The 17,228-nt window shown below is 38.4% G+C and overlaps 1 protein-coding gene across 1 annotated transcript in view; it reads left to right on the forward strand.

The window, feature by feature from the left end:
* LOC135084396 (nephrin) overlaps nt 1–17,228 on the forward strand; it is a 304,519-nt gene that overhangs the window by 159,962 nt on the left and 127,329 nt on the right. Inside the window, exon 6 of the mRNA XM_063979170.1 lies at nt 7,148–7,263. Within this exon, the coding sequence (XP_063835240.1) occupies nt 7,148–7,263 (116 nt within the window). The remainder of the gene's footprint in view (nt 1–7,147; nt 7,264–17,228) is intronic.

Here is a 17,228-nt window from a genome sequence, read left to right on the forward strand (position 1 = left end):
TGAACACGTCCTCCAAGTTGATAATCCTTACCTTTGGACCACAAATGATTCCTTAAAATCTGCTTAAGTATTTTGATCTTTAAGAAATATTCCCAAAGCAAGGAACCATGATTTCCTTGCCCTTACAAAGGCTGGCCAGTGGCGAAGCACATTTTTCCTGTAAACCTTAATTACCCCACTGTCAGTTGTTGTAAACCCCGCGTTAATTTCACTTTAATTCCCGCCGCTGTTTCAGTGGCTGTCACTCAAACATTTTGTATTCGGAGTAATCCGGCTAAATCTGCTTTAATGCAAAATTTATTTCTCTCCGCACTTCCCCATTTTGCTGGTAAATTACTTTTACATGCGGCAACTTTTGACCTGGACAGTCGAAAGGTTTGCAGTCATTTAATAGACAAGACTAACTTAACTTAGTCAGTGGTTTCGTTTGCATAAAGATTTTTACATCCTAATAGTGGTTTCTTATCTACACACACACACTCTCTCTCTCTCTCTCTCTTTACGAGTTCGAATCAGAAATGAGGAAATCCGGACACGGATTAGCAAGCTCAAGTGGCAATGAGCAGGGCATATAGTACGCAGATCTGACGGCCGATGGGGCAGCAAGGTTCTGGAGTGGAGGCCGCGTACCGGAAAACAGCTTGGGACGTCCACCCACAAGGTGGACCGACGACATCATAAAGGTAGCAGGGAAGCGCTGGACGCAGGCCATCAATCAACATGGAAAGCATTGGGGGAGGCCTATGTTCAGCAGTGGACGTCCTATGGCTGAAATGATGATGATGAATAGATAAGACTAACTTAGTCTGTCGATTCGTTCATCATGGAGTTTTTATATGTCTAGCGCTTAAATCAGGCAGTGCCTGAGTAATGGATAGGCAGGGGAGGGTGATTTTGTGACGGTCAAACGTCAGCGAGAGTTCAGATTTGTATGCCTTGTCACGTCATAATATAAATGTCACCCGTGAGGTTCCTCCAGCGTTTCTTCTCAGCACTTGCTATAGGTACATAGTGTAACTCAAAGCGATGTTTAAGCGCGCAAATAAGTTTTTCGGTCAAACTCATATAGAAGTATACTTTGCGGCACTCCTACGCCTAAACTATTGATTTTACAAAAAGGTTATGTAGACATCAAAAATAGGAAATTTTCTTATTATTATTATTATTATTTCTTTATTCAATTATCTCTCTTATTTTTAATTTTTTCTTTTTACAATGTACCTAATTATCAAAAAATAAAAATACATTATAAAAACAAAAATCTTAAAAATAGTTATTATTATTATTTATTAAATATTATTATTATGTTTGTACGCTTTGGAGCTCACGGGTCAAAAGTGGCCCGGTCCTTTATAAGGCTTGCGTGGGGATACAGATCCAACACGTAGAGGCCGTTTTAAGCGCAAAATAATCGACAAAAGTGAAAGTGGTGCACATGCTGGATCTAGTCTCTGACTATATCATGGGATGTAGCCAGAGACCATCCCCAGTCTGTGCACAGGAGCTATTGCAGTTATTGGAGAATGGACTAGGGTTATGGATGAAGGATGGATGGACTGGTTACTGGGCTATGGATGGAGACTACGGGACACCTGCCTGGTTCATAGTCTCGGACTGAAAAAATGGCAGGCGGTGACTAGCCAGCGACTAAATGGGCCCCCCCTGGCGTCATGGGTCGTATAGACCGGACTGAGGGGCAACATTGGCGTCTGCCAGCTCAGGGGTGTAGAGAGGTGTGCTGCGCTTTCTCCGAAGTTACTCGCGGCGTTATGCCCTTTAACACTTCCACCCCTGGAGCATATAGCTCTAGCGACTCCACTCTGGCCGGCCGGTTAAGGCAAGCCAGAGGTGAAAGTCCTGCAGACCCTCTCGGATTCCACTTCGGCAAGCCGAAGACGAGGGTCTTGACCGACTCTCGGGAGCACTCGGATTAACAACTGGCCCCGTGGTGTCGCTACTCACCAACAGCTCGCCACAAAGCTGCCCTGCGGGGCTTATTATTATTATTATTTTTTGTACGCTTTGGAGCTCACGGGTCAAAAGTGGCCCGGTCCTTTATAAGGCTTGCGTGGGGATACAGATCCAACACGTAGAGGCCGTTTTAAGCGCAAAATAATCGACAAAAGTGAAAGTGGTGCACATGCTGGATCTAGTCTCTGACTATATCATGGGATGTAGCCAGAGACCATCCCCAGCCTGTGCACAGGAGCTATTGAAGTTATTGAAGAATGGACTAGGGTTATGGATGAAGGATGGAGGGACTGGTTACTGGGCTATGGATGGAGACTACGGGTCACCTGCCTGGTTCATAGTCTCGGACTGAAAATTATTATTATTATTATTCTCTAGTTTTAATTTATCTAAGTATGTTTTATCATAAAATTAATCCGAAAGGAAACATCTAAGAAAAACTGCCACTAGGCAGTATTTTTCCAATATGGCGGCGCGAGTGGCAACCATACGAGGTCGCAAAGTTAAAATTTGTAAAGAGCACTTCGAAATCTATATGAATACCAATTTTCATTACTCCCGGAAAACTTTTCAGGTAAAACTACCAAATGACTGGACTATTATTTCACAACAAAAAACGACTTTACAAAACCTGTGATCGTTACGTGTAAAAACCGCGTGAGCCCGATTGTGACACCGTCATACGTCATACGTATATTACTCATTAATACGAGTATACACGTCAGTATTTACTTCAACTGTGCATTGTCTATCAATTATTTGATTACATCGACCTGCCTGTTAAAATGAAATTATTTTAATACATGGTTTCATGTTGTTTTATTTAAATAGTGGTCATGCTTCATTTTATGACAAAATGAGTTATTTTTATCGCAGACATATTGTGATAAGCTGATAGTCTAGTAGTTGGTTTCGGAACTTCGGTCTTGGATTCAAACCCCATGTAGAACCAAGTTTCTGAGAAGAAATAGCACATCCATACAAACTTTCGCATTTATAATATTAGTAGGATACTAATATTATAAATGCGAAAGTTTGTATGGATGTCTAGATGTTTGTTACTCTTTCACGCAAAAATTACTGAACCGATTTTAATGACACTTTACAGTATTATTGTTTATAACCCAGAATAACATATAAGCTATAATTCATGACGATCTGTGACAAACGAAATTTCACGCGGGTGAAGCCGCGGGCAAATAATAAAATAATCGTCTTCTAGTACTTAACTATACTAAGCATAAAGTGAGTTGCAGAAGAATATAAACATCTCTGCAATAGTAATTCTACTACAAGTGACCCGGCGAACATCGTACCTCCTATGTTCATCAGAAATAATGTACGATTCCAATGGTGAAAGAATTTTTTAAATCTGCCCATTCGTTTTGGAGCCTATTCAATACAAACAAACAATCAAATATTTCCTCTTTATAATATTAATGTATACTTACATACACTACATAATACAAATCGTATGGCGTGGGAATTGAACCCTTGACCTCTACTGGATCAACCACTACTAGAAGACTCGGAAGATATGACTAACGCCTGTATTCACAAACGATACTTGCTTAAGTGAAGCAGCAAATCGAACGCACAGCGTTGAATAGAGCTCTGTGATTGGTTCGTGTGTCACCCTGTACGTCCACGCGCACTGTGAGACCTCATAGTAATGTTTGTAAATACGGGCATAAGACTCGGAAGATTATGGGTAAATCTAATCAAATGTAGGAGTTATTTTCATAGATCGCCCCATAACAACACATTTTCTTATAGGGATCATCTTACTATTGTTAAAGTATAATATTTACGTATATCAAGGCTGTTTTAGTAAACATCCCCTTAATGGCACCCTATTGTTTTTACCGTATCAGAGGGATCGGGTATCCGACAGATAGCAGACTGCGGTAACAATAGGTACCTATTTCTTACGAAAATACATTACAATAGGCCAGTTGGGTGTTGAGAAGTGTATGGATTTGGATTATTGTAGATTTGATCTAAAGTTTAGTACATAAGGGCACCGACTAGTGGTTACAAAGTTAAACGTGACTTTTAAAGTACTGGGTTTGATGCAAAGCTATAATTCGCTTTAATTTTATTTAACAGTTGTGCTAAGGTACCGTGTGCATTTTCCAAGAGCTTTCAGCTTTTACAAAACGAAAATGACGGTCTCTACACACCCGCGTTGTGCTATAGCGTTAAAATAGTTTATTGCTCGTTACAGACTCCTACAAAACAAATGACAAGTGACAGCGCGTCGCCGCCCGTAATTCAACCTCGTGACGCACTGGCTCTGCAAAATTTCAAATTAATTTAACAACTTGACTTCCACGGTACCATACGGGCGAGTCCGTGGCCTGTGAAAAGCATAAAGTTTCAAACATGTCAGATTTTCACAATCGCTAAAGTTTATATTACTTTGATACTATTCAATACAACGAATTCGTGTAATAATGTACTTTGAAGTGACAGCTTAATAATTACCTTTACGGAATTTTAGTCGATATAATTTGACTCGATAATTTGATACTTTGAATATTTAGATTGGAAATCTACACTAATATTATAAAGAGGAAAACTTTGTTTGTTTGTTTAGTTGTAATGGATAGGCTCAAAAACTACTGGACCGATTTCAAAAATTCTTTCACCATTCGAAAGCTACTTAACTCACGAGTAACATAGGCTAAATTTTATTTTGGAAAATAATAGGGTCCAAATAAAAAAAATAAAATAAAATATTTGGGATTTTCATAAGACGTGGAAAAGCGCCATCTATCGTCATTGGTTAAAATCTTCTTGCGCCTGACAAAAATTTTTGAGGTACGTAAATATTCATGAAGGCAAAGCTGTCAAACGCCATCTATCGACATTATTAGTAAATTAGTAACTAAATATTACATGTATCTACTATGTACAACGCTGTTCGTAAATAATATTGAAATTTTCGTAAATTAAATAAAGACATTTTATGTAATTGAACCATTCGCTGTATGTACCTATTTGAATCATTCACTGTGTTTAAACGAGCAAATCAAAGTGTTAATTAGTGACTTTTTACAAACTTCCTTGCAAATTCTTATTAAGTGCCGCCATCTACCGAGATGAATATTAGGGTACGGTTCAGCGGCGGACAAATGGGATGGGCGCGTGGGCGATTGTAGTTAAATAGGATAAGAATTACTTCGTTTTTGTTTTCTGTATGTAATTTGTTAATTTTTTGGTAGGGTCTTTATTTTAATTACTTAGGTTAGTAGGTACTTACTTATTTGATTTTAATGACAATTAGTATAGGTACGTATAATTTTAGTCGAAAGAAAGGTCATTGAATGACTAAGTGACTCACTCACTCATCACGAAGTCTCAGAAACTACAAGTCTCAAAAGAGTTCTCATAGGGGTTAATGGTCTATTCCACCTAGCTTTGATCACCAAGATGATCAAAGTGGACTCCAGTTAAATTATTTTTTAGTGTTCTTTGATCACCTATAAATAAATCATACATCTGAATTGTCACATACATTTGTCCAATTTGTTTATTGCGGTTTTTAGAAAATATCAAAAATGTTACAAAACAAAATATGTAGTACAACAATTGGACATGTGACTATTCAGAGGAGGTGTGATTTGTTTGTAGATGATCAAAGGACACTAAAATAATAATTTAACTTAGAGTCGTATCCGTGGGTGATCAAAGGCACAGAATAAATTCAAAGGACACTAAATTGTCGCTGTAAGTCCACTTTGATCAACTGGCTTTGATCAGCCAGAAAGTGGAATACACCTCCTTTTAGAACGTAGGTAGTCACTAAGACGAAATTTTGCAAAATTCAACCCTTATGGGAGTTAAAAAGGGGGTTAGAAGTTTGTATTGCAGTCCTCGGTTTTTAAAGTAAGAGACTTGAAAGTTAAAATGTATGCTCACTATGATCTCTAGATATTGTGGAGGTGTACATATACTGTTCGGTACACTGTGGTACTGTGTACACATCGGTTTGCCGACGATATTGTGGTCATGGCAGAATCGTTGGAAGATCTTGGCACAATGCTCGAAGACCTTAATCGATTTTCCCGACAGGTAGGCCTGAGGATGAACATGGACAAAACGAAGCTTATGTCGAATGTCCATGTTACGCCCTACCCAGTTTCAGTTGGGAGCTCAATTCTCGAGATTGTCGACAAGTAGGTATGTCTACCTCGGACAAACGATCCAGCTAGGTAGGTCCAATTTCGAGAAGGAGGTCAATCGTCGAATCCAACTCGGCTGGGCAGCGTTCGGGAAACTACGCAACATCTTTTCGTCCAAAATACCTTAATGCCTGAAGACTAGAGTGTATAACCAATGTGTGTTACCAGTGATAACTTATGGCTCGGAAACGTGGCCTCTCACTATAGGCCTTATACAGAAGCTCAGTTACACAGCGTGCTATGAAGAGGGCTATGCTTGGTGTTTCTTTGCGAGATCGAATCAGAAATGAGGAGATCCGTAAACGAACCAAAGTCGCTGACATAGCCCGACGGATTAGCAAGCTGAAGTGGCAATGGGCAGGGCACATAGTACGCAGAACTGATGGCGGATGGGGCAGAATGGTTCTGGAATGGAGGCCGCGTACCGGAAAACGTAGCGTGGGACTTCCACCTACAAGGTGGACCGACGACATCGTAAAGGTAGCAGGGAAGCACTGGACGCAGGCCGCTTCCAATCGATCAACATGGAAAGCATTGGGGGAGGCCTATGTTTAGCAGTGGACGTCCTATGGCTGAAATGGTGGTGGTGGTGGTGGTGGTACATATACTGAAAATGTACCTATCATTAGAAATCAACTACGGGGGCTAAGGAGATAAAAGGAGGGTTGGAAGTTTATATTATGAAAGTCCTATGTGTTTAAAGTAAGAGAGTTGAAATTTAAAATGCTATAGATGCTAAGAGCGGATTTTATGAAACTCCACCCCTAATGGAGTAAAACGAAGTCGCGGGCGGCCGCTAGTTATGAATATAGTTATTATTCTAACCTATTGGAGGGCTTAAGGAATGATGTAGCTAAAGCTATTTTCTGTTCTTATTCAAGTAATAGGCACACAGTATCTTTCAGGCATATTGGTCCATATGAAAATATAAACGTGCAAATAATTTTATATCATTCAGAGTAATCGAAACCTTATTATCTTGTCCACAGATTGCATTTCAAGGCGACAGCGGATGACGACTACGCCGATTTCACTTGCGAAGCGAGACACGAGGCTTTGCAAAGAGACACCCCGATGAGAAGTACCGTACAACTCAGTGTATTGTGTAAGTACACATATTTATTAACCTACGACATCATTATTTACATATCGAAATTGTTTAGTCAACTAAATCCGGCTTCTTTGAGGTGGGAGTGAATATTCATTTACTGGGCAGGTATGTTCTGTGTACCATTTTGGACACCCACTTTATATCTAGTGTGATACCTGTCTTGTTCTGCTTAAAAAGGATACTTCATCTTCATCATAATCCATCATCACCATATTAGCAACAGTATTTCCATTACGAATAAAGTGAATAGATAGATGATTTGAAAATGACCGATTTGGAAGCACTTTGACCTTTACCAGCGATTTTTATAATGTCATTTGTCCAAATAGATTTGTTTACTTCATACTTAACACACCTATGTGATGTGAGTCATTTGTGAAAAGAAGAATTTCTACACAGCCTCACTCATTCTGCAGTTCTGAAATATAAATACATCTCCCCCGCATAGATATTATAACCAATATCGGTCACAATTGGACACACGCTGCGTCTAATTTAGGACAAATGCTCCCAAAGACGTCTGCCATAACACTCATTATTTTTACTTGTTACTGAAAGAACCGAATATGAGTTGATTATCTGTTATGAAACGTGTTTGTCCTGTTTACGATATGTGATAGCCATCGATATTTCATTATCCAAGTACCTGATACAAAACATTATGTCTGGTGGGACGTATTGACGTAATAGCACAAATGGGATAATATGATGATCGCTGTAACAACATAATTTCAGTAAAAAAACATAACAATCATTATTTTAATCATGTACATTTTTTTTTTCAAATCGTTTCACTACCTTTTGAGTTTATTCATTACGTCATGTTCATCACTACATAGTATAAAACACAGTTGCTTTTCTGTCTGTCTGTCCCTATGCCTATTCTTATGTACATATCTTCAAAACAACACAACGGATTTTGATGCGGTTTTTTTTAAAGATAGAGTGATTGAAGAGAAAGTTATTTAACTAAGTACATTAAACCTGTGCGAAACAGGGGCGGGTCGCTAGTCAGAAACAATGTAGAATTCTAATGATGAAAGAATTTTTCAAATCCGTCTGGTAGTTTCGAAACCTATTTAAACAAACAATCAATCAAATCTTTCCTCTTTGTAACATTACTATAGATAGAAGTATAGATAAGTGCTGATTATTCTTAGGAAGTATAAGTGACGGAAAGATACAAGACACACTTAGACCGGAAAACAAATCCTCCAAAGTTTGGTATTACTTTCTACTTTCTTGTTTGACGGACGTAGGGTAGGGGACAGACGATCGCTGTCCCAGTATCACAAACTGTGATCAATTTGCGCCATGGTGTGAAAAAGTCTAATTTATTACCCAGAGAAAACATTGATTAAAGTCTGATTCTGTCGACAGAAATAAAAACAATTTGAGTAGGTATAGCATATTTTAATTGACTCTCTAATCTTTACAAGATCTAATGTGATAAGCCTTATGAGTAAATATGTAGGTATAAAGTGATTATTATACTCGTAGGCTAAGCGTTTCGATGACTCTTTTATAATGCGAACAGCTAGGGACTGGAATTCGTTGCCTGCTGCTGTCTTTCCCGGCCTTTTCAAGGCGAGAGTGAATAATTATGTACTTACAGGGCAGATATGGACCATCCTAGACTGCATCCCACTTAACATCAGGTGCGATTGTGGTCAAATACCTGCCTTGTTATGCATAAAAAAAAGTCTACGATTCGTAAGGAAGGAGGTGACAGGATATATTTTCAAACTTTTTACAAGTGCAATAGTTACATAACCGTCATCATCATTATCATCAGTTCAGCCGCGTCTTTCCGTTCTATACATGGCCAGAACGCACCCATAGGAAACTGCTCGTGTATATTTTGGAGTGTCTCTTTGTAAGTCGGTCACTACAAACTATACACGAATTTTGCGTACTGATCGTGTATAGTTTGTGTCGTGGATGGATTCCGTCTTCGCTCCAAACTATACTACACCACTTACAGTTGACTAGTGTGTTTAGTTTATTTGATTTAATAAAATATGGAATTATATTTAAAATTATTACATTTATTAGATATTATGCTCGTGCTTTGTCCTCGAGATTAGAAATAAGAACTACCTATGTAGATCACGTACGGTGATGCCATTTATAAATTCATTAATTTTTACATAAAATATTATTATTTTACTGAATCTACATATTATTATAATAAATCTAGATTTATAACACTAATGTAAGTGGTTTCTGAAATTAAATTGATTAGGTAGATTTCAAATTAAATAACAATTATTTATTAGTGAGAGTGAATGAAGAAAGTTAAACGTGCATTATTAACTAAAATTGTCGACCGTTCGGTGTAGTGGTTCGAAACGGATAACTGTTCCGGAGGTAGCGGGTTCGATTCCCGCACAGTACAAACATTAATTTGTGTGCATGAACATATTTTGATATTTGTTTGTATTGGACTGGGTGTCTTCTATGTATAATAAGTATGTATTTACAAAAAAAGTATTTAAGTATGTTTATATCCGTTATCTAGTACCCATAGTACAAGCTTTGCTTAGTTTGGGACTAGAAGCGCAGTGTAAAATGTCCAGGGATATTAATTTTTATTTATAAGCTTTTATCTCAAGAACAAAAATCATTTTCACATACATAATTCTTAATTTCAGAGTTATTCAGCCCCAAAACAAATATCTTTTCTATGGCAGAATATGAAACACCAAAAAGCTCTTTATCAAAACAATGGCACGTGTCAAAATTGATTCAATGTTTAAAGTAGACACGCAGTTATGAATTAATATGCAATAGAAAGAGAGGTAAATAAGTCAAAATGACGAGCATGCAACTAAGTACTCGCGTATACATTGTAATCGCGAACTTATTACAATACATACATGATTAGTCCGTATGCGTACTGACGATGTATATTTTGGAGTAAGATAATTGACCTAAGTCACTACAAAGTATACGCGAGCAGTACGCAGCGTATGCGTACTGGTCGTGTATAGTTTGGAGGAGCTTAGTAAAAAAAGTCACATCCAAACTATACTCGATTAGTTTCACACCCTTGCGTTCTGGCTATGTATAGAATGGAAAGACGCAGTTCAGCCACAGAACGTCCACTACTGAACATAGGCCTCCCCAATGACTTCCATATTGACCGGTTGGTAGCGGCGCGTATCCAGCGCCTGCCTGCTACCTTTATGAGGTTATCTGTTCGCTCACGAGCGAGCCTCTCTGGCTCCGAGGGAACCTCGAATCCCCTCCTCCAGTTGTTTTTTATAGAGGTTTTCTCCTCGCGGCCCTGGTACAACAGGACCCCCGGCCCGCCGTAGCGGGTTACGGTCTGCTCTATGCCGCTGCTCGGTCAACTCTGCTGATCAGAGAAGTACCGAGAGCGGCCCTCCAAAGAATGGGCCCGGGCAAAACCCCCGCCAGCCCCCACCTGTGGGGGTTTTTAAAGATGTCCCCTGCATCGTGGCCCGGGCAAATGCCTCGACGGCCCCCGGCCCACTCAATTGTGGGTTACGGGTTGCCCGACAGGCCCGCCGAGTTGACGAGACCTGCCGCGCAGGTGAGAAGTTAGCCGCCCGCGTGAACAGACCACGCGGACGTTGCCCAGGGTGCACCACGAGGTGGTCCCTCACCATCGCACCCCTGGTGGGTAGACGTCCTACGCTCGCTTGCCGGTACAAAAACCAAATATTCGCCTTATTATTGATTAAAGACGTACGTCATTTTTATAATTGACCCTCTTTCCAAATCTCTATCTCCACTACGTCTAACACCGTCATATTTAATATCTCTATGCGCGTCCATTAGTCCATAGACTAAAATAATAGACCCGTCACAATACTCTGGCCACAGATAAGTTTTTGTGGCCGTCACACGTAAAAAGTTAAGAAAAATTAATGGTTTCGCTGAGTTAGGATTACGGACATGTGATGGGTACGTCCTTATCTTAGAACGAGGTTTCGGATACTTTCGGATATTTACGGTCACGGTAATAATCTGTAGTATCTCAATCTTATCTATTTGGTATGTATTCAAATCATATTAAATGTTTCTTAGGCCCGGTTTTTTGATTCGTAGTTAAAATAACCAATGGTCAAATTTGACAGATGTCAAATGACAAGTGGTTAAATATTAGAAAAAAATGTTTTTCGAACAATGGTTAGCTCGACTTTTAATACATTTTTTAACTATTACTTAACATTTTGTTAATATTTAACCATTAGTAGCAAAATTTAACAATTTGTTATTTTAACTATGAATCAAAAAACTGGGCCTTAGTAAAATTTGATTGCATTTTGAAAGAAATAAAGTAAAAAAAGATCGTTTATTTTGCATTGAAAATTGATGTTTCGAAGCTAAAATTACACTTCTGAAGTAGTGTGTGTACTTTGGTAAGACCTAGACAGTGATCTTATAAAGGTGGCAGGAAGGCGCTGGATGCAGGCCGCTACCAACCGGCCAAACTGGAAATCATTTGAGGAGGCATATGTTCTGCAGTAGACGTCCAGTGGCTAAAACAATGTTAATGAGATTTAGGCTACTTTAGATGTTTTTTCTCTTAAACGGACTCAACCTTCAAGTTTAAAAATAATCTAAACCAACGTCTCAAGTTTCGGATACTCATAAATATCCGAACAATTCGTATACATTATTAACAGCCCTTTTATCTGACTATTACCCGACTCACTCGGGGAGGTTAAGTGTTTCGCATCGTAAACGTAAGAGCCTGGCTAATGTTCCTAGATTAGGCTGTAATACAGGGTGTTGATTTCAATACTCGCCATATTTAGAGAGTTGATTGAGTAGCTTATTCTGATCACGAAATAGTAAAAAAAATGACTTCGAAAAAAATTTAAAACGAACTTTAACTTTAGTTACTCAAAGAAAAATACCTGTTTACACTACCTACTTTACGTGGCTTCCTTCAGTAGGCTATCCGACATGATGTTATGCAAGTGAACCGCGTAGCTCGATGGTGCCGCAGTGTAAACTATTGCAGTATTGCGAGCCACAGTACAGTTGATTTTGCACGGAAAATATTCGCTAAAAATTCCACGTTTGTTTGTAATATTTTTTTGGTGGATAATGCGTTTTTAAAAGTCATAATAGATCACCTAAATAAATATGGCGAGGATTGAAATGAACACCCTGTATATTTGTTTTTGACATTCCTGTATGAGGCTGAGTAATTGGGTGAAAGCAATTAGAAAGTATGTTTATAAATTACTTACAATAAATAGGTCATCCTAAAAAGTATGTCAGAGGTAGTGGAATGTTGTCTTTCATTTCTAATGGAGAAAATTTTTTATCAGGAATATACTCTTAGTTGACAAATTAATAGGTAAAGTTAAAAATGTACCGACAAAAGGTACAGTAAATGGGTTTTCGTATTGAGACCTAGTCTTGGCAACCAGAGTGTAGGATGCCTAACTGCTCGATGGACTGACGACCTGAAGAAGATAGATAGTATTAGCGCTTCTCAGAACCAGATGCGGTGACAGGACAGCCATAATTCGTACATTCGTTGCAGTGAAATGTTGTCCACAGCTGGACAAAAGCCGGGGATTCCACAAGACCGATCTTGCGCATCCATGGTGCTTCCCGCGACTTTCACAGATCTTCAGTGGCCTGCCTACACTACGATTTCCAATCCTTGGGTCATCATCATCAACATCTCAGCCATAGGACGTACACTGCTGAACATAGGCCTCCCCCAATGCTTTCCATGTTGTCCAGTTGGTAGCGGCCTGCGTCCAGCGCCTTCCTGCTACCTTTATGATGTCGTCGGTCCACCTTGTGGGTGGACGTCTCACGCTGCGTTTCCCGGTATGCGGCCACCACTCCAGAACCTTGCTGCCCCATCGGCCGTCAGTTCTGCGTACTATGTGCCCTGCCCATTGCTAATCCGTCGGGCTATGTCAGCGACTTAAGTTTGTTTACGGATCTCCTCCTTGGGAGAACTTATACCGTTCGTATTATATGGGACGTAAATCGGCTTAGAATAAAGAATTTGAAACTGAAAACTCAGAACTAAATTAACTTTCCATTAAACTTAACGAAAAGACCTAGAATTGCACTGAATTGTATTTTTTAGGAAAGAGCCCATATCTGGGGTTTACACAGGCGCGATGCTGTAGCAATTATTAATAATTCATGCGGCCAGAGAGTCGGAATTGAGAGATTGTTTGTGCTCTACCGTGTCTCTGGTTCCGTTTGGAGATAGTGTTGTCTTTATATCTATCGATATTTTCCACTATCGATAGATATAAGGACAAATAATAGTATAGTTCTTGCAACTCACAAAGGCGAGTGAGCTTTACTTGTGTGTGTACGTGTACATGCACATAATGATAGTGTAATGTCTGTCAAAACTTTTGAAAAACGAACAATAGCGAGCCACCACATATGTAAAGCTCACTCGCCTTAGTGAATTGCAACAACTATACCGATAGTCTATCGAAGTATCATTTGCAATAGTATCGATTGATAGAGAATTTTGAGCAACTGACCAGCTGACTCGGCGAATTTCGTACCGCCTATTTTCATCAGAAGTAATGAAGGATTCTAATGGTGAATTTTTTCAAATCAGTCCAATACTTTCAGAGTATATTTATTACAGCCAAGCAATCAAATCTTTCTAGTTTAAAATATTAGTGAGTTAACGGCGATCATATCGGTACTATCAATAGTTTTTCGTCTGATACTGTGAGATGTGATTTCCAATTTCTCGAGGAACACTATCGATAAGGTTTCACAACACTATTAGAGTCACTTGTGTTTGGATAACTTGTAATTAGTTTGCGTTCGACTGAATCCAGCTTGTTACGATAGATTTTATTGATTATGCCATTTTGTAAAGGACAGTGACGTCGTATGGCTGAAATGATAATGACAATGAGTTTTTAAATAACCAATATAACCATCTATTAATTTTAATTTGGAAGTGGCGGTGCTTTTCACAAAGATAGTTATAGATATTATTTTTTATCAAATTCATCATCATCATCATTTCAGCCATAGGACGTCCACTGCTGAACATAGGCCTCCCTCAATCATTTCCACAATGACCGGTTGGTGGCGGCCTGCATCCAGCGCCTTCCCGCTACCTTTATGAGCTTACCTCCTACACTGCGTCTGATACGTGGCCTCCACTCCAGAACTAACTGCCCCATCGGCCGTCAGCTCTGCGTACTATATGCCCTGCCCATTGCCACTTCAACTTACTAATCCGTCGGGCTATGTCAGCGACTTTAGTACGTTTACGGATTTCCTCATTTCTGATTCTATTCCTCATTTCTTTTATCAAATTAAAACCTGAAATTTTAGAACTCTTAAAACACTTGTCAAACATTAATGTAAAGTTTTATTTTCATAGTCCCACTAGCTCCCTCTCTTAGCGAATCAAAACAACTATCGCCCACCGACACAGGAGCGGGGCGGTCGCGACCGATGCATTATTTATAACGCTTTTAAACCATGTTTGCCTGGTCCTACTTAGGGAATCTATTTCGATTTGCTTCTGTCTCTTTCACTCTTCATGCTGAGTGATAGAGACAGTTGTGGGTGATATTGGTATAGTATTAATCTATGAATGAGCATTGAGCGTGGCTGAGCAGTGGTAGGGTTAAATTAATACTGGGACGTGTAAAAAGAGCTTTTTAAATGACTACTTGCAAAATAAAATGAATTTTGTGCAAGATTTTGATTTGATTTTTTTCTCGAGCAAGATTGATTGTTCAGATTGGTCTTTTACAAAGAACATAGAAAAATAAAAGACCCTTGACATTGTTGAAATTTATTTCTAACGAAGATTTTTGTGAATCTAATGAATGTAATACGTTGATAAAGTTGTTAATGCATACTCGTTTTTCCCTAGCAAAATTCAAACCTCCAACCAACTGTCAAAAAAATGTCAAGCTGCCTTTACACATGTTCAAAAATTACAAGAAACAAACACTTGTTGACTCTCACTCTCACAAAAATGAAAAAAATCATAAATATTTTCTGAAAGAAGGTAGCAAAAGGTTAACTGATAACCGTCCATTCCTATCTCTAACCCAGCTATGGGATATTTCAGATTAATCGATAGCGACCACAAAACCTTTGAAGTTACAACTTAATTTCCTATGCCCAAAGATTGAATGAAATTCCTATCAAGATAGGAATCTTTTTGTAAAAACAAATACCGGAATCTTCGCAAAACTTCATAATCTAATCCTTATCACAAATCGGTAAGGTTCCAAATCGTGCGCAAAGTTCAAAGGTCAACTACGCTAAAACTTGGTTCTTATATCAAGGGGTGGTAGGTCGAAAATTGCGACGTCTTTTTATAGAATAAACCCCATAAGGGTGCCGAAATGCCATCCCATATAATTACATGGCAGGCTTTGTTTTCTTTGCCCCTATGCTCGGCTTACTTGTAGTGATGGGAACGTATGAGCATCGGGATCTCAGATTTTATCGACAAACGCACTTGTCTCACGTGTGTTCACGACATTCCAGGAATGTAACGAATGTAGGATTGCCGTGGGAACGTGTCCTAATAAGTATTTTATTCTACCAATTATTTTAAGATCATAAAATGATTTATTCGTTCGTTTCAGCCAAATGACGTCCACTGCTAGATATAGACCTCCCCCAAGGATTTCCACAACGACCAACGACAACAACGATTCTGTTACCATCCTATCCTACTAATATTATAAATGCGAAAGTTTGTATGGATGTCTCGATGTTTGTTACTCTTTCACGTAAAAACTTACCGGATTTTGATGAAACTTTACAGTATTATTGTTTATAACCCAGAATAACATATAGGCCATAATTTATGACGATCTGTGACAAACTGAATTTCACGCGCGTGAAGCCGCGGGAAAAGCTAGTAATTATGATGATAACAGATGAAAATAAGACTTAAGTATGTATCTTTAGAAAATTCAATTGGAATTGGCATCAAGTTACGCGTTATGAAAATCAATCAAGACATCAAATTGGAAATTTATTTGTGGGGTTTAATCATAATAAAACCGTATCTACCGTAATTTGAAATTAGATCAAAGAAACTTAATTTCCTTATCAACGTTCCGGAAAACAGTATATTAAAAAAACCTTTCCGCTATAAATATTCTTAAAATAAACTCTTATTTATTTTTCAAAGGTTTCAAATAATTAAATTGTATCTTTCCTCATTCCACCGATCGAATTATCGATGAAAAACGTTTCCTTACCCCATCACTACCCTCGCAAATTCAGGGAGAATGTTTTTAAATAGGGCAAAAAATATTAACATGTTAAAACAAAGGAAACCAAGAAAAATAGCCCGTAGCTAATGAAACGACATAAAAAAATATGTCAAAATTTCGTTCCGATTTTTCGTACTCTTTTATGAAAAAACGGTCAAGTTCGAGCCGGATTTATGCAGCAAGGGTTCGTTACATCAATAAATAAAATAAACTGTTTTTTCTATCAATGTTTTTTCTTTTAAATAAGTAGCCTTTCATTTCGCCACTAAATATTTTCAGCAGTTGCCTCTTACATCTAAGATATTATGTAATTTCAACTTGACAAATTCCTTAAAAACAGACACAATACCGACTGACAGATAATTTAATCATATTAGAGACTACTGACCCGGCGAACTTCGTTCCGCTTATGTTCATCAGAAATAATGTAGGATTCTAATAATGAAAGAATTTTTCAAATCGGTCCAGTAGTTTTGGAGCTTATCAATACAAAAAAACTATCAAATCTCTCCTCGAACATAAGTAGTTTTTTCTTCTGCTACAGAACCCTAAAACTTAATTTTAGCTAACCTAAAATTTCTTACTTTAATATTAATACTCCTTTGTTACGCTTAATTTAATGAAATACGTATTTTAATGAAGTTATACCGCAATTTCGGAAGATTTATATCTTTCAGTCGGTTGTTTGTTGTTTGAAGATTTTATTAAGATTGGAAA

This window comes from Ostrinia nubilalis, chromosome 26, assembly GCF_963855985.1.
Source record: "Ostrinia nubilalis chromosome 26, ilOstNubi1.1, whole genome shotgun sequence".
In the NCBI taxonomy this organism is placed as follows: Eukaryota; Metazoa; Arthropoda; class Insecta; order Lepidoptera; family Crambidae; genus Ostrinia; species Ostrinia nubilalis.